Consider the following 23,908-nt stretch of genomic DNA (forward strand, 5'->3'; position numbering starts at 1 on the left):
TGGGAGACTCTAATTGGTTTACTAATGTATGTTATGCTCAAAGCACACCCATAACTCATTAAAAACAATTTTCATTCCTATGTACTTTCTAATGAAAAATGCTATTATAATAAGAATGCGTAACCATCTAATAGTAAAATATGTGTATACATGCACAATAGAATATATACACAAAGAATAAATACAGGGGTCTGTTCTTTGTACCTTGTTACAAAAGTTATTTGACAGATCCTGGATCTTTTAATCTTGATAACTGATCTCTGGCTAATTTGGTTCTTCAAACAAGTTCGCGAATCAGATTAAAATGTCTGGATGAACTGATCTGAGATCACTGTGTGTGTTGTGAAGGACAGATCTATCGATCCTCGAAATCATGATCCGCAATGCAACTATTGGCTGATGGCACACCAGCCTAATGACATCATCTGATTAATATTCAATTATCCATGTGAGCAAAATTAAATAAAATTAGCAGTAAACGGTTGGTTAAATATGACACGCAATAACTTTCCACATTTGTTGTTGTTGCAGGCTTTACACGTTCATGTGTCAAGAATATTCATCATGTATTTTAATGCATATCAATGTATTTAGTTCTACATTTAGAGAAGATTTTCTTTATTATAGTAGCCTAGGCCTACTCAAGTCTTTTTTAATCGGCATAAGGAATAACTGTATAAATTAATTTTGCATCAAAAAAGCATTTGGATATCACTATAGGTGTGTAGGTGTCAATTACCAGCATAAGCGGTCAAAACACTTGCATGACTGCATAAATTATTATCCTTTTTTTAAAAAAGTCGAATATTTGTGCATGTTCGCATTTGCATCTAAAAAGATCATATCATTAAATTTTCACTTTGAACCACCAGTTGGCAGTCTTTGTACTTTTATTTGTACTTTTATTTCAGAATGCAGATTGCATAAGTTTTATTAATATATATTTTTTTACTTTCTATATATAATTAAAACTATATATTTACTATTTTCCCCAAGTGTATACAACTACTGTAAGAAATTATCAGCATTCGGTACATACTTTCGGTATTATCTTTGCTTGAAAAGACCCGATCTAATCCTGTTTATATGAAATGAACCTGCTCCCATGCAGGTTTGAGCTATCAGAACTGTCGCTATGACAACAAGTATCAGATAAGTTTTGAAGAACTAAACGATCCTGGAACATGTCAAATCGTCAATAGTCAAATCCAGATAACTGAGTAATCCACGTACGAAGAATGGACCCCTGGTTGTTTTGTGTCAAATATTGACAAACACAACCATTGGGTTAAAAATTAACCCATGGTTGGGTTTGTTCATATTTGACCCAATGTTGGGATAACATAACCTAGCATATTTTTGAGTATTGTATAATACAATATAATACAATATAATACAATATAAGAGTAATGTAATATGTATTCATATATGTAGCACAATGTAGTATATTAGAGTGGCACGGAGGCTCAGTGGTTTGAACTGTCGCCTCACACAAGAAGGTCGCTGGTTCGAGTCCTGGCTTGGCCAGTTGGCATTTCTGCGTGGAATTTACATGTTCTCCCCATGTTCGCATGGGTTTTCCCCGGGTGCTCCCGTTTCCCCCACTGTCCAAAGACATGCGCTACAAGTGAATTGAATAAACTGAATTGGCTGTAGTGTATGTGTGTGAATGAGAATGTATGGGTGTTTCCCAGTACTGGGTTGTGGCTGGAAAGGCATCTGCTGTGTAAAACATATGCTGGAATAGTTGGCGGTTCCTTATGCTGTGGTGACCCCTGATAATTAGGGACCAAGCCGACGGAAAATGAATGAATGAATGAATGTAGTATATATTTTCTCAAATAACTTTTTTTAAATTCATTTTTTTCTGCAATCTATTGATTATTACATCATTTATTTCATAATTTCAAGAGTTACACTTAGCTGATGATTGATAAGTAAATGCATATTTGGCATGCTGTCCCGAGAAGGAGCCCTGAGCTCAGAAGATCTCCGAGCTCGGGGCTCCCTTTCGTTTCATCAGGGGAAAGGGGAGTCTGAGCTCAGCTATGTCTTGGGAACTCTCTTGTATTATGCTAAAAAAGAGGGGAGGATAGTGGGACAGATGTGATAGCTAAAGTGGGACCAGCCGTGGACAATCATAAGCATGTGAACCTCTCGAAATTAGTTTATAAATATACTTGATTTAAATTTTGGTTAACAAATATTCTTTCAGGAATGTAAACAGGATAATGTTATATAGAATAATTATGCTGACTTCTAATGTTCTTAAAATGCTAGCAAAAAAGAATAAAGATCATCTTTAAACTTCAGTTAAGTCAATCTTCCCATTTGAGATCACATACCCAAATCTAATCTACCCTCATACAGTATATCGACTGCGGCATCCAGTGTTCAAGTGAATAGTAAAACACTAACATCATCAGCTCACATGTGAACTAAAGTCACCTACATCTTAGCTGGCCTCAGGGAAATTAAATCAACAGTACATTTTGATAGATCTGGACATAAACAAGCAGCATGTCTTTGACCCTGATGCTGAAGTAAGCAGTATTTCATTGATAAATTTTGACAGTACTTCCGACAACAATGGCAAAATAACAAGACTAAATGCATGTGCAGTGTTGCCTTCACTGTTTGCATATAGCGAGAGCACAGATTAAAGCGAGTGGGATTTGAGCGTATGGGAAGAGCAGGATCCTCCTGGGAGCTTCTCCAGCCTCCAGCAGTTGATTGAACAACAGAGCAGGAACGAGGGAGATGAAAACAGACTCATTAATAATGAAGGGAGAGTGAGGCTGAGTGCCAGAGCTTGTTGAAGATGCTGAGGTATTTCACAACTTGCTCTGCCTGAAAGTAGGTCAGCCTGGGAGACCAGCGCTTTAAAAAAGGCTCACTTGGTGCTCGATGTTCCTGACCAGTTCTGGCTCTTTCAGTCCTGGATTTGTCAAGATCTGTGTCCGTGTTTGTGACTGTCATTTTGTTCTATACAGAATCACAGTTTTATCATAGGAGTTCAACAGGTCTCTGTACACTTGGCTTTTAGGTGGTTATTGGTGGTCTTAGCTGTGAAAGATAATAACAAAAGAGATAAATAAAGATAAAGATATTTTAATCCTGGTGAAAGTGTAAGTGTTTATGGAGTCAAGTATTCTGCATAATGCAAATGCTAATCTGGTTTGCCTTATTTCTTTTTTATTAGCATTTTTTTCCATTTTTAATCATATTTATCAGTATGCACCGCTGTTCAAAAGTATTGGTAAGCTAAAAACCATCAGATTTTTTTGTGAAAAATGGTTTGACCATGTTTTTTCTTTAGTTTCTTTTACAAATAACATGCTTTTGTTGTTGTTAAGCATTGTCATTTAACCATTTTCTCTGAAATAACTTGCTCTTAGTCGTCTTTTAAAATAATGTAATATTAAATATATAAATTATATTAAATTTTACAATTATATATGTGTGTATAACTTGTATAGTTTTTGTCACATGACATCAAAACTTTTTACTTAAACTTTTAAAAAAAAAGTTTGTTTTTTGTTTTGTTTTGTTTTGTTTTGTTTTGTTTTGGGGGGGGGGGGTGTTTGTGTATTTTCTTTTATTATTTTCCATAATTTTACATTGTAAAACTATTTTGATGATGCTGAAAGTAACACTGAGAAGGAAACTGCATTATGCATCATATGTTGAAGAGAAACAATCAATAAGTAATGAATCAGACTCACACAGAATGCAATCTTATCTGTTGCAGTTTAACTTTGTTTTTTATTACATAACAGTTCATATTATTCAAAAGAATAGGTTAAATAAGTATATATTTCACATTAAATTATGAAAATGTGACAGTACAGATATTTATTAATTGGAAAAAAAACATATATAAAATTTATTTTGAAAAATGCCATAATTTTGAACCTAATTTTCCTCAAACAATTAAAAATGCATCAGAGCTTCTACAAAAGTATTAAGCAATATTGTCATCATTGACGATAATCAGAAATATTTCTAGAGTTTAAAATCAGCAATGTAGAAGGAGTCAGCTTTGACATTACATTTTAAAATATGCTGTACTCAGTTATAATATAGTACATTTTTTAAATTCTAAAAATGCTGTACAGTGTTTACAATTTACAGTTTACTGTATGTTTACAATAAATCCCTTTATATGATTTACATGAACCGGTATCAGAATTTGTTATGGATATACATTAAGTAGTTATGGAATTAAAATTGGAAATACTAACGACTTGTGTAGGCAGTTCAAATTTATATATATATAAATTGTTATATATAAACTTGAATACCATTTTAAAATATACACGAGCACCATTATGTATAAATTTCAATAAATAATCAATTCTATGTTTTTCTTTAATGATTTCACATGGGCAGTCAAGTAACTCATTTGCATGATCAAAGTTTTCTCAATGTTGCTTTAGTTCAATCTATAGTCAGTGTGAAAGCCCCTTTTAAATGTTGACTAACATTTTTGTCAATGTTTTTCTCGTCATCCCTTGTGTTTCTGTAGTGGGATGGTGTGGGACCCCTGCCGGACACTGCTGAGCCTCCCAAGGGGATTCAGATGCTGTGGCACCCCTCAATAGTGAAGCCCTACCTCACCCTGTTGTCTGAGTGCTCAAACCCGGACACACTGGAGGGGGCCGCCGGGGCCCTGCAGAACCTTGCAGCCGGGAGCTGGAAGGTAAGAACAGTTGTTATTCACTCGGTTACCTAGTGCATAAAAATGCATTATAGATGAAATTATATTAGTATGTGTCTGCATTTATTGTTTGATTCTTCTTCTGGGTTTCATTCTTATGACCTGTGTTCCTATGAGTTGCCTGTAGTTTGCACATTACTCAATGGAATTATCATTATATTGAGTAAAATGAATAATTTATCATCAGTGTTTAGTGAGTAACTTTAAATAAGTAATAGATTACAAGTTACTGTCTACTACTGGAAAATTGTAATCTGATTACATTACCAATTACTTAAAGTAAAACGTAAGATTTCTAATTACTTTACTTTGAAGTTACTTTTAAAACATATGAAATACCTATAAAAATACTAAGTAAACTGCAGCTCTTTCAGTAATTTAATATTCACTGAAAAACATTACAATAGTTTTAACAGAGCAGCTTGACATATTCAAAAGACTTAAAGCATTCGTCCAAAACTTAACATTTTCTTATCATTCACTTGTTCCAAATCTGTTTGTCTTTTTAAAGAAGACATAAAGAAAACTGGATATCTGTAACCATTGACATCCACAGTATGCAAACGCACTGCAGTGTTTGGGTGTTCTGTGTTTGTCAGAGGTAATTAGTCTACCTAATCTTCTGAAAATTTGAAGAGAAGCATAACTGTTTATTGTTATTTCGAATGGAGGTGAATATTCGGAGTGCATATTCGTGTGCGCTTCGAATATGTGTGCATTCGAGTTGAGCCGCTGTGTTTTTGGGCACCAGTGTCCTCCTTGGTGACGAGTATTGTAGAATGCTTTCTGTTCAAGTGCTTGAACAATTTGCTGGTCGAATTAAAAGCAGCCAAAAGTTATTTTTAGAGACTGGACATAGACTGCATTTCACAGCATTATTTTTGTATTTACGCTCAATGAAATCAAAGTAATGTCCGTATTTAGACTTGAAGAAGCAACCACTCTCGACAGCAGCCATTTCAGCTCGCGTTCTCCAGCAGTTTAAAAGCACATGCTTATTAACTCATGGTACAGTGGAAAACGGGATTTAAAAAAAAATCACTTTTTTTCTACTGAAAACTGCATTTGTAATGTAAATAACGCAGTTACATTGACTTTAGTAACTTTAATCAAACTACACAAATTCGAACAGTAATTCGTTACATTACTGCATTCAAATGTACAGATGTTACTACTTCAATGTGTTCCTTATGGCGCCATTCATACCGCGGCGACAGCGGTACTTGGTGCGCCAGCAGCTTTTGACCGCTGGGTGGCAGTTTAACCACAGATATTCAGCTTTGCCTTTCCACAACACTAAACAGACTTTTCTGTGCGTACCTTATGTGATCAGATGTGTTCAATTAAAATATAATTTTGATTTAGTTTTCTTAGTAATAAACATGATCTTACCAGGGCTTAAAGTATTCCGGCACCATGCCGGATCTCCGGCGTGCGGCCGTGAGAGAAAAAAAAATAGAGCTTGCACATGCGGTTTAGTTGGGGATGCTCAAAATAACCGATTAAGCAATAACCGAAAGGGCACGTTTGTAACCGATGAATGGTATCAGTTAAACGATTAAAATATGCTTTATACATTTTTAAAGTTTGGCTGCAGACGGGGCATCTGTTAAATTGTTTACTGACTGCAGCCAGTGTTTTACGCTCTGCTTATGCTCGCTCAGCGCCAATCTGAAAACATTTTGGATTCGTGGCGAACGAGAAAGGCGAATCAATAATTAGGATGAAGCTATTTGTTGGGCTTGTTTAGAAAAATAAGTGTTAAATGGACAAACACGTCGAACCTCCAGAGCTGCGGTCATGTCACCCAGCCCATGGAATGCGGAGCCAGCTCCGGTGTCATCTACTGAACGCAAATGCCCAGCTAGTCCAGCCAGGTATGGCAGAGAGGCCTTTTCAAAAATGGCCAAATACAAAAGAGAAACTGATAAATAGTAGACGTTGATGAGAAATGGAGCAGCATATTTGGTAGTTGAGAACGCGCCGCTCCGCGATGTAGAGCTGGTTTCCGAGAAATGCAGGCGGCGGAGCAAGATACCCTCTTTGCCACCGTATCTGCATGCGCTACAGGCACACGTCTCAGTGCTGCTGGAAACATTGTAATCTCAAATAAGTCTCCGCTTAAACCGAACAAAGTCAACATGTTAGTTTTTCTGGCAAAGAATTTAAAATATGAATAGAAAACAAAAGGCGGAGAGACGCAGTTTTTTTTCAACATCTGACTTATGTTGTTACAAGCCTAGGCTAATATTTTTGTTCTACGTTACTATTTATATTATTATTGATTAGTATTTGTGAAGTTTCTAAAATGTAACGTTTACTGTTTCAAGCAGTTAAAGTTATTTCTATTTAACTAGCCTACATTATTATAGGCTGTATTGTGTTGTTTTATCAACGAAAGTTAAACAACAAACATGTTCGTTTGTACGGATATTTAGCATAATACTTTGGTCTTTTTTGATTTCTTATTTTTTACATGAAATGTAGATTAACTTAGGTAGGCTACTTGGGTACAGGGGCGTAATTTGTTGGTAGTATACCGAGGAATGCTTAGACAGTGAATATTGTCATCATTATTTAAAAAATTATAAATAAATAAATAAATAAATAAAACACCTTACGGAAAGGATGAAATAAAGGAAAAGCATGCTGTTAATCATTCTTCATAATCTGATTCGTAGGTATACATGCAATAAACTTATATTGCGCCGACAAGAACAAGCTCTAAAAGGTAAAGTCTAAAGCCAGAGGAGTTATTGATATTAATGTTAGTTGTTAATATGATCGTAAACACTGCGTTGTATAATTAACGCCGTCATTGTGTCGTGTCTGCGATTTTATTTTCTCGTTGAAGAACAGAAAATTCATGTTATCGCTGTCTTCCCAGCCAGGTTTTTCAACATCTGACTTATGTTGTTACAAGCCTAGGCTAATATTTTTGTTCTACGTTACTATTTATATTATTATTGATTAGTATTTGTGAAGTTTCTAAAATGTAACGTTTACTGTTTCAAGCAGTTAAAGTTATTTCTATTTAACTAGCCTACATTATTATAGGCTGTATTGTGTTGTTTTATCAACGAAAGTTAAACAACAAACATGTTCGTTTGTACGGATATTTAGCATAATACTTTGGTCTTTTTTGATTTCTTATTTTTTACATGAAATGTAAATTAACTTAGGTAGGCTACTTGGGTACAGGGGCGTAATTTGTTGGTAGTATACCGAGGAATGCTTAGACAGTGAATATTGTCATCATTATTTAAAAAATTATAAATAAATAAATAAATAAATAAATAAAACACCTTACGGAAAGGATGAAATAAAGGAAAAGCATGCTCTTAATCATTCTTCATAATCTGATTCGTAGCTATACATGCAATAAACTTATATTGCGCCGACAAGAACAAGCTCTAAAAGGTAAAGTCTAAAGCCAGAGGAGTTATTGATATTAATGTTAGTTGTTAATATGATCGTAAACACTGCGTTGTATAATTAACGCCGTCATTGTGTCGTGTCTGCGATTTTATTTTCTCGTTGAAGAACAGAAAATTCATGTTATCGCCGTCTTCCCAGCCAGGTTTTTCAACATCTGACTTATGTTGTTACAAGCCTAGGCTAATATTTTTGTTCTACGTTACTATTTATATTATTATTGATTAGTATTTGTGAAGTTTCTAAAATGTAACGTTTACTGTTTCAAGCAGTTAAAGTTATTTCTATTTAACTAGCCTACATTATTATAGGCTGTATTGTGTTGTTTTATCAACGAAAGTTAAACAACAAACATGTTCGTTTGTACGGATATTTAGCATAATACTTTGGTCTTTTTTGATTTCTTATTTTTTACATGAAATGTAAATTAACTTAGGTAGGCTACTTGGGTACAGGGGCGTAATTTGTTGGTAGTATACCGAGGAATGCTTAGATAGTGAATATTGTCATCATTATTTAAAAAAAATATAAATAAATAAATAAAACACCTTACGGAAAGGATGAAATAAAGGATAAGCATGCTCTTAATCATTCTTCATAATCTGATTCGTAGCTATACATGCAATAAACTTATATTGCGCCGACAAGAACAAGCTCTAAAAGGTAAAGTCTAAAGCGAGAGGAGTTATTGATATTAATGTTAGTTGTTAATATGATCGTAAACACTGCGTTGTATAATTAACGCCGTCATTGTGTCGTGTCTGCGATTTTATTTTCTCGTTGAAGAACAGAAAATTCATGTTATCGCCGTCTTCCCAGCCAGGTTTTCATGCACAGTTTCCGTTTTTGTTTCTTCTCAAACAATAAAGTTTCGCTATAGCAGGCCGGGCGGCTGGATATCATAAATGAGGGCGCAAGGGCGATATTTTTATATGACGTGCTAAAATTGAAAAATGAAATTTACATGAAGAGCTTTATTAGTGAAAAGCTGCCGAGCGCAACGAAATGGGCTATAAGCTATATTTGCTCTTATGTGCTGAAATACTTAACACTTTTCTTAAGACCACAGAATAATATGCAACATCTAAATGTCATATAGCCAATAAGGAAAAATTTACATGTTTCAGGTCTCTCCAGTGCATTTGGACTGAATATTTGACTGTGTCTTACTGGATGTCTCCAGTAACTCTATAAACATAGAGGCACAAGCAGACTGTAGAATTCATTCATTAATTCTTTCTTTTATTTATTTATTGTCAACCAAATATATATATATAAATTAATATGTGTGTGTGTGTGTGTGTGTGTGTGTGTGTGTGTGCGTTGGTGCGACCGGACTGTTGGGACAAAACACCTGAATACATACCGACAATATGAGGACACACCGTAACTATTGGGACAGTGCTAATGTCCCGATAAGTCAAGCAGCGTACAAGTGTTCAAAATGGTGTGAGATACCACCTCCCGCCTTTTCTCGTTATGTCCTAATAGTTACGGTGAGCCCGTTTTTCTGTGTGTATCTGTGTATGCTCATTGTGTATAATCTCCCACTATCGTCCCTTCGCTGCTACTGCTCTTTCATACACATTTCTGCTCGTCACAGTCGCGTTTCATTGGTCTAGCGAGAGGGCCTCCTCGTCAGCGATTGGCTGAATTTGATCGCGTTTCATTGGTCGATCAGCGGAATCCTCGTCAGCGATTGGCTGGATTTCATGTCCATCAATATCAGCCCGCTTCATGTTAGACCTTTAATTCCAACGGAGTGAACTATCAGCAACTACAAAAGAGAACCATTTGTGCATCTTTAAGGTATGAACTACTTATTTACTGTATACTTTTGTGCCGTGTGTTAAGTTAACTTTAAACATTGTGTGCATGACGAGTTAGTCAGGGTCATATCACTTAAGGTGCGACATCATTAGCAGAATAAATGGTGTCCGTGACCCAGTTTGTTTATATTACAGTTATATGACACGTATATTCATTTCTTAACGATTGTTCTAACTTTACAGTCTGACAACTCAGTCCACTACAGTCTTTGAGTTCATATTTAATGAAACACATTACTGGTAAGTTGGACATTTTTGGCTTCATTTTAAACATTTTAAACAGACATGGATGATGCTAAATACAGGTGTAAACGAGGTCTAAACTTGAGCTTGTCCACTGTAGACTATTTATTATTAGTAGTAGTAATAATAAGTAGTAGTAGTATTAATATTATTATTAACAACATACAAATTTTATGGTATAATAAACAATAACAAGGTGGTCAGGATGTCAATAGAAACACTTAAAGGAAGGGAAGTAAACTGTGTCATATATTTGACAAAAGATTAAAAAGCAAGGTTAGCTTAACATCACAAACTATTCAATATTAGGTTATTACTTTGTGTTTCAGTCAGGAATGTTTTAATTATGCTATATTTTTCCCACAGCATCGATGCTTCAAAAAAAGGGATGGATAACTGGGATGCCTGAATGATGATCACAGAAATGCTAAATGAAGGCAGTAGTTCTTAAAGAAGCCCACACCTGTGTCCGTTTACTACAGGGATAACTTTCCAGATGAAGAAATTACCCACTTCTATGGTGATTCTTCTTGGCCATGGCATTCAAGGGTAAGTGTGTGCTCTCTTTAAGACACATTTGTTGTAGGACTGGGCGATATGGGCAAAAAATCATATCCCGGTATTTTTAGGAGGAACGACGGTATACGATATGCATCTGGTATTTTCCCATAAATGGTTACTTGAGAGTTAAAGCCTTTATTAAAACTTTATTAAACAGTTTTTGAGCAAAATATAATTCAAGCACATGGGTTTCCCTCTCTGTTTACAAAAAAAAAAAACAGCTGCACAAAAAAATAACAGCTGCACAAAATCTTTTTTTCTTTTTTTTCCTGCTTAAAACTGTTGCTCAACATTTCAAGTAAAAAAAAAATCTTTGATAAATAAATACAGTACAGGGTTTTTTCCTGCTTAACACTATACTCAGCACTACTGTGCTGTTGTGCAAATAACAAAGTAAACAGAACCATACACACACTTAAATAGTAACACAACAAAAAAATATTGTAGGATAGAAAAAAACCACAATAAATGTAAATATGAAACACACACTATTTTGTCACAATTACAGTATTGTTATAAGTAATCCTGTATACCACAGTTGTGTGATTTTACAAACAACAATTAAATCAGCTGTATATGTTTTATTAGTTACACATTTACATGTATGTATTGTGCACAATTATTAAACAGTGCACATATCGAAGATATCTACAGAGAAGTCTTCCACTCCAAGTAAAAAAACTCCTACACTTTTTCTTTTGTTTTGACTAAACTTGTTTTACTAAATATTAAATAAGGAGATGAAAGCAAATAGACTATAGATATGAGAAGTAATGAAACAGTTTCAGAGTACTGTGATAAAATGCTGGTTAAGCATATAAATGTAAACAGTCATTATAACAGAGCAGAACGCAGAGCTAAATGTATTATTATGTATATGTAAAGAAGAGACCGTCGTGCAATAAATACTGAACTTATAATCAGTGAATATGAGCTGGTTTTATTTTCGAAATGTGGTATAAATTCCTCCCATTTTGACGTTTTTAATTTATTTGAACACATCAGTCAATTTGACAAGGCTTCTATGTTCGTTCTTGCTGTCAATTGTGGAAGAAATGATCAATAAAAGGTTTCTGATAAACCGCTGTGACAGCTGCAGGCGCTGTGTGACGTGCGCGTACGCGAGGTGAGTCAGATTTCGATACAACACCGACACTGCATGTTCCTCCATGTTGTGTCAGTGATGGGTCATTCTTGAATGTTTTGTTCATTTTGAACAAATCTATTGTATGACTCATGGAGTGAATCATTTATTTGCGCATGCGCTCATTTGTGCAAGTGAAGCTCGTGTGCTGCCTTGAAGTGGTCTGTTTCGCGCAGAATGAGCATGTGTGGCTTCAAACCATATCGATATAAACGATGTTGGATAATCCCGCATCGAGTTGGGGAATCATATCGATATATCCCCAGAACTCAATATACCGCCCAGCCCTAGTTTGTTGTATTGTGTTGTGGATTTCATTTATTAGTTTAGTTTTTGGTGTTTCAAATTACTCTAAAGAAATAAATTCATTGTTTGTGCATGTTTTTAAATTTCAGTATTAATCCACACAGTGGCAAAAGTTGAATTATTCTGAAAATTGACTGCAGCATATGTGTATGAACAGCTGATTGTGGTCATAGCAATGACAGAGTTCAGAAACTAATTTAAATTGGTAAAGGAAGAAGCACACATTGAGTTTTCAACGTGGTTTTGGACACAATATTTGAATACCCCATACAGATTTAACCTGAGAGATACAGTACAAGCACTGATCTATAATAGATACGTGATTACAAGCCGTGCCGGGTGATTACAAGTTACAACACACAATTAAATACATATTTTGTAATCTACACAAAATAAGGCAACCATTTTAATCACATCTACAGGTTGTGATCATAGACTGTAAAATATATGGACGGAGCATCCGTGACATCAACCATAGGTTTCTGAACACTGCAAAAGAAGCTACAAGTAGGCGCGGCCAACCGTCGCCATTTTGTTCGCGCGTCATCGCACCCACGGCGGGATACCAAACAAGGGCAAAGAGGCGGAGAGTGAGCGGAGCTACAGACGCCTGCTGGCACTTTGCTTAGACCTGGAAGACAGACTTTACTTTGGGAGAAACGCTTAATACTTTATTACCTGCGACTCGTTTGTGTTCTGACCACATGTGCTTGGCTGTACACTATATCAGTAAAGTCTTTAGACTTTTAAAAACACTGTAGTAATACATTGAGCCACTAAACATTGTTCTTATGACGTTTTTCTACAGGAGGAAAACGCTAAATACTTCCAAACACTTTAAATATAGTCTGTGTTAGTAAATGCAAGACTATTGATGAACTCCAGCATAACACTGTATGATAACGCTTCAGATGACTGTTCTAGAGCCTACAGCTAATCAATCTGTCACATTCTGGAGTGCTTTACAGGTCTAAAGAAAAATATTAATGATAAATGATCTTAAATAAAACAAATACATTTATAGAGATGGTATACTAGTATATAACTTTACTCACATGGGAAACGAGGCCACATGAATGGTTTGTGAGCACAATTAAGTGCACACAGCATCCAATATCATCTAATAATTGTAAGAAATAAGTCCAAAAGGCAACTGACTGTGTAAAGCCACATAAAACAAAACAAAAATACGATGAATATGCCGAGATCAGTGGCTAATCTGCCGGATTCAGCTGAGGTGAAGTGACGGCGACCAGCGAGACCTAGCTGTCACTCAAGTGGCCACGCCCTTAATTATGCATACTTAATATAACCTAATACAAAGGAAACGGATAAATTATAAAAAAATTCACCCCCCTCACAGTTGTCATGGAGGGTAATATTAGCTATATGAACCAAAATGGTTCTTTATACCAGGCTGTAAACACCTTTTTTCTGCTGTAAAGTTGGCCATTCTAACAGTGGGCTCAATTACAATTTGCTCTATTATGGAGCCAGGACTAGCGGAATTTTGATGAATTGCAGTTTCAGTTACTTCCGTATTGGCTTCCCGAGGGAGAGCGGGAGGTTGCTGCTTGGTTGTGATTTGAAGGAAGAAGAAATTGGTCCATATGAATGGTGAATCATTTATTATAATCACTCATTTATAATGTCACTCGTGTAGCCAATAGGATTATTGCAAAAACTAAGCTCTGTGCTCTACCATAGTTCATTAAACTTGCACCTTTTGTCCATTGAGATCATCTTTAATATAAAATGCTCTTCATCATAATATAACTTTCCTGAATTTTAAAGCCTGAATACAAGCACCACAACTAAAAGTCTGACACTAGGCTATAAACGGACTATACCATCATCGTCACCTCATCACCATCAACATGTTCACTGTGAGATATTTCATGTCCGACAGCACCTGTAGTCTCGTTTAGCAACTTTTTAGCAACCAGCTTTATAAAGACACCTAACAGCTTAAAAGAAAAATCACAAATGTGCTGTAACTGGTGTGTTTTATATCTTAGAATAAAACATGAATGTATCTTAATAATAATAATAAAAAGCACTCAAGAACACCTTACAGCAGATCACAAGCACATCATAAAAATACAAGCAGTAAAAATGACAATCAGCATAAAATTAAACCAGCAAATCATTAAAAGCTATCCTAAACAAAAAACGTTTTTATCTAAATAGAGTCTACCTTGCGAATGTACAAAGGCAGGGAGTTCCATAACTTTGGTGCTGTACAGCTAAAAGCCCTGCCACCAAATGACTTCATCTTAAAGTTTGGGACAGATAACAGTTCAGCAGAAGATGATCTCAGTGAGCGCAAAGGGGTGTACAAATGAAGAAGATCATTTCTTAAGCTTGCATTAAACACATCTTATTTTAAGGATTTTACAAATATGCCATTCCAAAAACATAAAAAAAAAACATTTACTTTAGAAAGTTGGAAGCAGAAGTGCTAAAACACAAACTCACTTCTGGGTTTTTGTTTACAGAGACATCATAGTTCCATCACTCTATAGGGGTTGGTTTGGTTATGTATTGGCTTTGTAGGCTCATTTTATATCTGCATTCACTGCCTTTCCGACCCAATCTTGTGCCTTTCCTTTTTATGTTTACAGGAATTATGTGAAGAGTCATCAATGGCAATGATCGAATGTGGTTCGAAACACTTTCACATCAGGTAAGGAGAAAGTAAGTGAATTAAATTTTTCTTTTTGATAAAAGCCAGGTTTCCATCTAAAGCTGCAAATGTAACTTATGTGGAAAATTGAAATATATGCTAAAATTTGTGAATAATTATCATTTGCGTCAAACTTGTTAAAGACAATAAAATAGTCACTTTGCAAACCTTTTTGCCTCAATCTTGGGTTTCTCTTTTTCCCTTTTTCAGGAATTGCATGAATAGTTGGTGACTGAGATCGAATTCTGTGCGAAACCTTATCAGGGAAAGGGACAGTAAGTGAATTTAATTTCCTTCTTGAAGCTGACCATGTTAGAATAAGAGGTAGGGATGTTCCAATACCCTTTTTCCCTTCCCGATACTGATTCTCATACCTGAGCTCAGGGAATCAACCAAATGGAAGTACTAAACCGATACCTGAGTGGGTATCTGTAGAAACAGTTGTGTATAATTTTAGCCTTGTTTAAATTGACAGATTAAATTTATGGTGTGCTTCAGACTTATCCATTAATAAATTATTACAAATGCATACAGCAAACTAGAGTAAAGTTTTACAAAATAACTGTATAAAAACTGCAAAAAAGATATAAAAAATGAATATGAATACTATAGAAAAATAACATCTTTGTATCTTAAAATTCAGAAACTTTTTTTAAAAATAAAAAGGCACTTCACCTTTTACATTTTTTTAAAAGTGCAACAGTACCTTATGCTCAATCTAAATATACCCTAATGGTTTCACACATCTCAGTATTTTAAAGTGCAACCCTTTAATAAAATATGCATAGAACATTATAAAGTCTTCACACACAGTGTTTCCAACAGCATAGAAAAAAATAATAAACTAAATAAAAAGGCCTGCCCTAAATATTTTCTTTTCAGTTAAATTACAAATTGAGATTACAAAACGAAAACACTGACTGAATCCTTTTTAAGAACCAGCATGCTGTTTATTTCCAATCATGTTTCTTTTTGGTTTTTGTTTCATTCAAATAAAAATAGCAGGCTACCTCAAATCGTTTGCTCTACAGAAGATAGGCATTTAATTAATGCTCCTCTCTAATTCTTATATCGCAACGTCTGTCAACATTTTTAATAGAAGTCTTTATTTTAAAGATTATGTCTTGAGCATCTGATTTTACCTCCAGTGCTTGTGTGATTTTTAGTTGCACTGTCCTCAGTAGCACAGAAATATCAGTATAGCAATATAGCCTTTGCTGAAAGGCTGGTTATATCTTACCAGCAATGAGGTATAATAATGTTATTAGAGATTTTAAAGGAAATTTATTAAGAAGGAAATATAGCCTAAACTTCACAACAACAGATTCTATCATTGTCATAACGTATAGAATGCCCTTAAACAGTGTAGCCCGTAGTCTAGTTGATGGCAAAAAATTATTATTTTTTTTTTTATTAAGATTGTTTCATATGTCAAATGAAGCTCTGTTCTTTTCAGAAGCTTTAAACAGATGTGCGCTGTGGCCGTGGTGATGAGAGACAATAAGGCACATCTTGACTTATATTTAAAGTATAGGCTAGGCTACTATAGCAAATAATAATTTAGTTTTTTTAACATGTAGCCAAGGATTGCATTACTTTGTATACATTTTAATAGTTTATAAAGCTATAAAATGAAAGTCTCAGTTTGGTGTGGAGTTATCATAAGCATAAATCATTTAAGTCAATCAGCATTTGTTTGATTTGTAGATTAGGCTATGCAGGCTATTTTAGAAATGGATCTTTTATAAAGACTGTTAATAACTGTAATTCTCCAAATGAAAAAAAAAAGTTTAGTTATTTGTTGATTGTATTTATGATGGTGCCGTGTGGAGCGCACTCAGCGCAAGTGAAAACCACAATGCTTCGACTTGTTTTCAGAGCAGAGCACATTTCAGAAAGTTTTGCATTAGGGGATTCTTTCTCCACTTGTGCAAATACACGAAGGGGTTTATAATGCAGATCCAGGACAGAGACAACAACCAATGGCGTTGGTTTGGCATCAACTTGTCTGTGTCAAACTGTGACAAGTCTTTTCACTCTTTTCATTATGCTTCTTTTATCAAAATACATCTGTAGGCACTTGTGGTTGCACATATTATAATATCCCTGAGTTAACAAATAGCCCTATGTGTTGCAAAATAAAATAATAATACATTTTAATTGTTTAACTGATACCATAAATTGGTTAAAAATGCATCCTTTCAGTTAACGGTTAAACGATTAATATGAACATCTCTAGTTTCCTTTCTCACCCCCATATTTGAACACATTTGTTAAATTGAGTGATGGGACTATAATGTCACTTTGTAGGCAAACCAGCAGTCGGCATCACACTGGTTCCTTTGACAAAAAGCCAATAGGCAAATGTAACTTATGTAGAAATTTAAAACGATGCATTAAAATGTTTCAAACAATAACTGTTTCACTCAAATGAGTCAAAGATAATAAAATCGTCACTTTGCAAATCTTCTTGCCCCAATCTTGTTTCTCTTTCTCACTTTTACAGGAATTGCATGAAGAATCATTGGTGACTGAGATTGAATGCAGTGTGAAAACATCCATGTCAGGGAAAGAGACAGTAAGTGAATTTAATTTCTTTCTTGATGCAAACCATGTTAGAACCTCAAATCAGAAAAGATTGGCACAGTATGGAAAATGCTAATAAAAAAAAGAAAGTACTAATTACTAAATTTACTTTGATTTGTATTGCATTGCAGATAATCCAACAGACATTATTTAATGTGTTAATAAACTTGTATTCCAATTTTGCTTCTTGCAACATATTTAAAAAAAAGTTGTGACAGGAGTTTAGGGCTGTCATCAGGTAAAATGGTTAAATAATGATGTGATGTGAAACGGGTGATGTCAACAGGTGAGAGAGGACACGGTTCTTGGACATTTTTAAGTGTTGTAAAAAAGAATTACACAATTTTTTATTAGCAATTTCCATACTGTCCCAACTGTTTCTGATTTGTGGTTGTAGAAGGAGGGTTGATTTATCATATTAGGCTGTTTTACCTGGGCTGTTTTCTCAAAAATGTTGTTGTGATGACTCTCTTTGAGTAAAATGTACACCTCTCTATTAATTAATAATAATAACTAGTGTATTGGGGGATGGGCATGACATGGACATGAAATGTAAGTACAGTCTGGCCTTGTAAGAACCCCCATATTTTAACACATTTGATGAATAGAGTTTGGTCAGTTATGTGTTGGCTTTTTAGGCTCAATTTATACTTCCCAATTGCTTTCTTGTACAAAAACTCAGATAACAAATGAAATGAAATTGTAGATGTTGTCCAAGAATTTTTCATTCATTTGCTTTTCCCTAACACCTGAAATTGGCCAGGTATTATTAGTTCATTAGTTAAGTGTAGTACTTACTTGGCTTTTTGACCCAATCTTGTGATATTTTTTTTTGTTTTGTTTTGTTTTTTTCCTTTTCACATTTACAGGAATTATGTGAAGAGTCATCAATGGCAATGATTGAATGTGGTTCGAAACACTTCCACATCAGATAAGGAGAAGGTAAGAGAATTTAATTTACTTCTTGATATGAGCAGAGTTTCTATCCAAAACTGCAAATATATCTTATTGCGAACAAAATAATTTCCTCTTTGACAATGTTCAATGTAGAAGGGTCTCAAAAATAATCTCAAAAATAACTCTCTTTGAGTAAAATAGACCTCTTTCTGTTAGGGATGTCAATTTCCACAAAATCCTGTGATCCATGATCATTTAAATTATTAATTAATCATTAATCACCACTCCATAAACACAATAGATAAAGTTTTGAATGTTTTGAAATATTAAACACATCACCCTAGCCTTTTCCATTTGGAGACTTAATAGCTTAGTCCGTATAAACAGTCCATTTATAAAATAAATAATTAATGAATGTGTTAATGAAGAATAAAACCAATATGCAATATGCTCTTTGCATAATGATCACTGCGAAATAAGCTAAGTGCTCATTTTATATATAAACTATAAATATAAAAAAAAGAAATGAAGTAATGGAACATTATATGTAAAAAAAAAATCTAAATTTATATACAGTAGTAGGCTAGGCTAAAAAAAGGTGCCTTAAAGCTTCTGTGAAGAACAGACTATATATGATAGGTGACACAATCTCAATAAACACTTGGTGCTTGATGTCAGATAGGCTACATTTATTTAAGGGCATTCGATATGACATTGATAGGATCTGTTGATGTCAAACTTAGGTTTCCTTTATAATATTAAGATATTTCCTCTGTAATACTACTATTATCCCTCATCACCGGTAAAATAACCAGCCTTTGTATTTCATGTATTTTAAATGTAGATTTTCCTGCCAGATTGATGCAGGCAAATAAAATTGTGGCCTTTATTTAATTAAATCTTTATTTAATTAAATCTTACTTTCACCTGAACTCGCCACGAGTAAGATGGAGAAAATAAAAACACATCAGCATAGATAAAAATTCAGATGCTTAAGACATAATCTGTAAAAGAATGACTTCTTTTAAGCTTTGTTAGTTTTAAAGTTTGTAGCAAATATAAGACAGCGGTTTGGGATAAACCAATTACAGCGGAGCATTAATTAAATCCTTATTTTTCAGAGAGTGAAACAAATCATCCACTGCACAGTTGTGCAACAGGCACGAACATAAATGTACACTTCATATATATATTTTTGGGAAAATAATGTATTTTTTGGTGCTCAATTATCTACAAAATAAAGAATGAATAACATTTGTGGTGAAGTGTTTCAAAAGAAGTACTGCTATTCAGACCCAAAACACAAACTTTTTGTTAAATAAATAAAATATAAAATTTAAAGTGAAACATTCACAGTTTCAGGGAAGCCTATATTAAACAGCTTTCACTGTTAATGACAAAATCATCCATTGCGCTGGCCAGTTTCAATAATTTAACTATAATAATTTAACATTTAATTAAGTAATTTGAAAGAGCAGGACAGGCTTTACAAGCTATTCAGAGCACTGAACGTGTTCACAGATTACCTAGGAAGAACAAACTCGGTCTGAAGGATGAGAGAACTCAGAAACTCATTGTGAGAATTACAATTCGTGCCAGTCTGTCAGATGAAATTGCTTAAAACACCTTAATATTTTAGAGAAACTGGTTAAAGTTTGCATAACCAATAATTGATCTTATCCACCCGTGACCCACTCATAATTAAACATCATATAGCCTACTTTTTGATTTACTGACCTGCAAATTAACGGCAGCACCCGCAGATATAACCGACATCCACTTAAAACAGGGTTTTATGCGTCCCCCACATAACATAAACTGCACACACTTGATTATTTAATGTGTAAAGTTGTGGACGCTTGTCTCGCAGCACAAATCATAACTTATCCTTTAATGTCCATGCCTAATCTGTCATCGATAAGGTCTGTTGATTAAACTAATTACTGACAATAAATCGATCATTGAGTAACTGTTAGCATCCCTACTCTCTATTAATTTATAATAATAACTAGTGTATTGGGGGATAGGCATGACATGGTCATGGAATGTAAGGACAGTTTGGCCTTTTGAGGACCCCTATAGTTTAACACATTTGATAAGTACAGTTTGGTCTGTTATGTGTTCACTTTATTGTGTATTGGGGGATGGGCGTGACATGGACATGAATTGTGAGGACAATTTGGCCTTGTGAGGACCCCCATATTTTACACAGTTGATGAATAGAGTTTGGTTGGTTATGTGTTGGCTCATTTTACATCTGGCACTAAGATTTTTGTCATTCATGTACAAAGTGTTTTAGTATTAATTTGACATTTTAGCGTCAATAAGGTTTATCTGATGTGTGCACTTTTTAGCCTGGACATGCTTTCAATTCAATAATAACTGCAGTGACTTTTTACAAATTGATGCTTTCATATAAAAGTTGTGGTATGTCTAGCATGTGAATTGGATTTTAATAAAAACTCTCCCTCTGTACAGTGTCAGCATGAAGTACACAGTGCTGTTTTTTCCAGTTTGGATTTGTGCGATGATTGATTGTAGCGGTTCCATGTCAAGTAGAAAGTGGCCGACTTCAGCTTGCAAATGTAAGTATCTATGTCACAAATAATCAGCGTAGAAATGTATGTGTCATCATTTTTTTAGTCTGTGTTCTTCAGTACAATATGGATTTCTCCTATAATTTCTAGGTATTTTTTTAATAGTGTTTTTTTTTTTTTCCATCAATTCACTATTTGAAAGCCATATCCATTTTTTCACATTTGTTGTTTTAAGTAAATAAAAGATTATATTAACAAATAAATTAATGTAAAATTGATCCTAACAGTACTAGGATTAGAGAGCATAATTTAATTTCAAGGTAAATTAAATTCTGTATTATAACATGCATTCATTTTATTATGCAAGGCAAAAAACAACACATTTAGTGTTGTTGTATATTGTGCTATGTAAAATAAAATATTTCACTGCACAGCAAACACTATAGATTAGATAAAACATATAAGAAATAAAATCTTGAAATATATCAGTCTGTGTGGAATGAATGTATACATTATACAAGTTCCACTGCTTGAATGGAATTAATGAAATAAATCAACTTTTTGAAGATATTCTAATTATATGACCAGCACCTGTATTTAGCTGAAGAAATACACCAGTTAGGCAGCACTAGGGAACTGTGCTCTTATTGAGTAGGATACAGAAAGCCTGCACTCTGACTGTAAAATAAGTCTTTATAGTTTTTTTTACAATGTCAGTAAAAATATGTATTTCTGTAAATTTGTGTTTATTTGTTGCAGACACCAACTCAAGGACAGTTATTATAAAAACATGGAGCAGACTGAAGTGAATGCAGTCATGAAACATTTTAAAGGGACACCTCACCACAAAAGCACAGTGTGATCAATGCAAGATAGCAGAAGACCATGTTCTTAAAGAAAGAAGAAAAATTAAGTGACTTTGTGAGGAACAGAGGTTTGCAGATAAATAAAAGAAATGTTGGAGTGCATTTCAACAAAGAAAAGCAAAAACTGCTTTTAAACGGTTAGTTCATCCAAAAAATTAAATTAGCCCATGGTTTATTCACCCTTATGCAATCCTAGCTGTATATGACATTCTTCGTTCAGACGAACACATTAAGAGTTATTTAAAATTTTCTCTGGGCACTTAAATACTATTATGGGTGTGAAGTGTGGGCCTTGTTGGAACTGTTCCAATACATGTCATGTCTTTTGAAGCGGATCGATAGGTTTGTAACAAATATTTATTTTTTATGAATTATGAACTCCAGTTGCTACTTGCGTGTTGGCGACAGAGTCAGATGAACCTAAACAAATCAAAGAACAAATTAAAGATGTCCCAAACTCAGCCAACTTGACTTTTCGCAAACAAGCATACAGACATTAGCTGTGTTTCCATCCAAAAATGCGGATGAACTTTATGCGCAAAACTGGATTAACGCGTTAAAGACGTGCAAATAAAGCAGCGTTTCCATCCAATGAGTCAAAGCAAACAAAATCGTCACTTCCTGATTAACTGGCGCCAAATATCAACAGTAAAAACTGAATTTGCTGTGGTAAGAGAAGCTGCGTCAATCTTTTCTTCATCTAATAAATGACACGGAGCACGGACGCTCTTATTTCTTGAGGTCATTAATAATATAATAACACTAATACTTAAACGGTTAGGTGTTTTAGAATGACCAAAACAACAGTTCAGATGGTTTACAGTGTGCTGCTGATTTGTCCATTTACACACATTTTCATCATCACATGATCTCTTATAACAAAATCACATGACCTTTTTTAATGCGCACACTGGAATTTGTGCGGTAAAAGTGTTTCCATCGTAGTTTATGTGCATCTTTTCTTATCAAATAAAAAGTTTATCCTACTCAGTTATGCGCATACGTTTTTTATGCGCATTTTCAAAATTTATGAGCAATATGGCGTTTCCATCCACTGTTTATTATGCACGTATGCAAAATGCACATAAAAATAGGTGCATGGAAACAAAGCTAATGACAGATTCAAAAATCCATTGATCTGCTTCAAAAGACACATTAACCTCCCGGATGCGTATGGGTTCGTTTCATGACAGATATTTGTGCTTTTTCAAGGTTTAAAAAGGGGTCACAATTCACTACCAATATAATGTTTGAAAGTGCCCAGAAAAATTCTAAATAACTCTTAATGTATTCATCTGAAAGAAGAATGTCATGTACACTGAGGATGGCATGAAGTTGAGTAAATCAATTTTCATTTTTGGTTGAACTAACCCTTTAAGGGTCAGAACCCTTAAAATGTTGTCATTGAGTTGTTTTTTTAAAAAGCCTTGGTGAATAAATGCATTTGAGACAGTGATTTGATGTTACTGATCTATATATCTATCTACCTATCTCTCTCTGTCTGTCTGTCTATTAGCTAGTCCAGTTAAACACTGATTGTCCTCACAATCCTGCGTTAGTAATGTGTGTGGGTGTGAATGAGTGAAGTCCAGTTAAACACTGATTGTCCTCACAATCCTGTGTTAGTAATGTGTGTGGGTGTGTATGAGTAAAGTCCAGTTAAACACCAGTTGTCCTCACAGTCCTGTGTTAGTAATGTGTGTGGGTGTGTATGAGTAAAGTCCAGTTAAACACCAGTTGTCCTCACAGTCCTGTGTTAGTAATGTGTGTGGGTGTGTATGAGTAAAGTCCAGTTAAACACCAGTTGTCCTCACAGTCCTGTGTTAGTAATGTGTGTGGGTGTGTATGAGTAAAGTCCAGTTAAACACTAATTGTCCTCACAATCCTGTGTTAGTAAAGTGTGTTGGTGTGTATGAGTGAAGTCCAGTTAAACACTGATTGTGCTCATAATCCAGGGTTGTTAGTGTGTGTGTGTAACACTCATGGCTGTCCTCATAATGCATGATTAAATCCGAAACGCCCACTTTTGCCATGTCCCCACATTGTTGTAGGATGTCAGGTCTTAATATTTCCAGACTCTTTCACAATAATTAAATTC

At 34.6% G+C, this 23,908-nt stretch overlaps 1 protein-coding gene and 1 long non-coding RNA gene across 2 annotated transcripts in view; both read left to right on the forward strand.

Moving 5' to 3' along the window:
• Positions 1 to 23,908, forward strand: part of ctnnd2a (catenin (cadherin-associated protein), delta 2a) — a 644,499-nt gene that overhangs the window by 498,951 nt on the left and 121,640 nt on the right. The window contains 1 exon segment of the mRNA XM_056450831.1: positions 4,529 to 4,702. Coding sequence (XP_056306806.1) covers positions 4,529 to 4,702 — 174 coding nt within the window.
• Positions 17,443 to 20,948, forward strand: LOC130218597 (uncharacterized). The gene is made up of 3 exons (XR_008835961.1): positions 17,443 to 17,502; positions 18,380 to 18,452; positions 20,886 to 20,948. It is a non-coding gene; the product is annotated as an uncharacterized LOC130218597 (long non-coding RNA).

The sequence above is a fragment of the Danio aesculapii genome, chromosome 24, assembly GCF_903798145.1.
Source record: "Danio aesculapii chromosome 24, fDanAes4.1, whole genome shotgun sequence".
In the NCBI taxonomy this organism is placed as follows: Eukaryota; Metazoa; Chordata; class Actinopteri; order Cypriniformes; family Danionidae; genus Danio; species Danio aesculapii.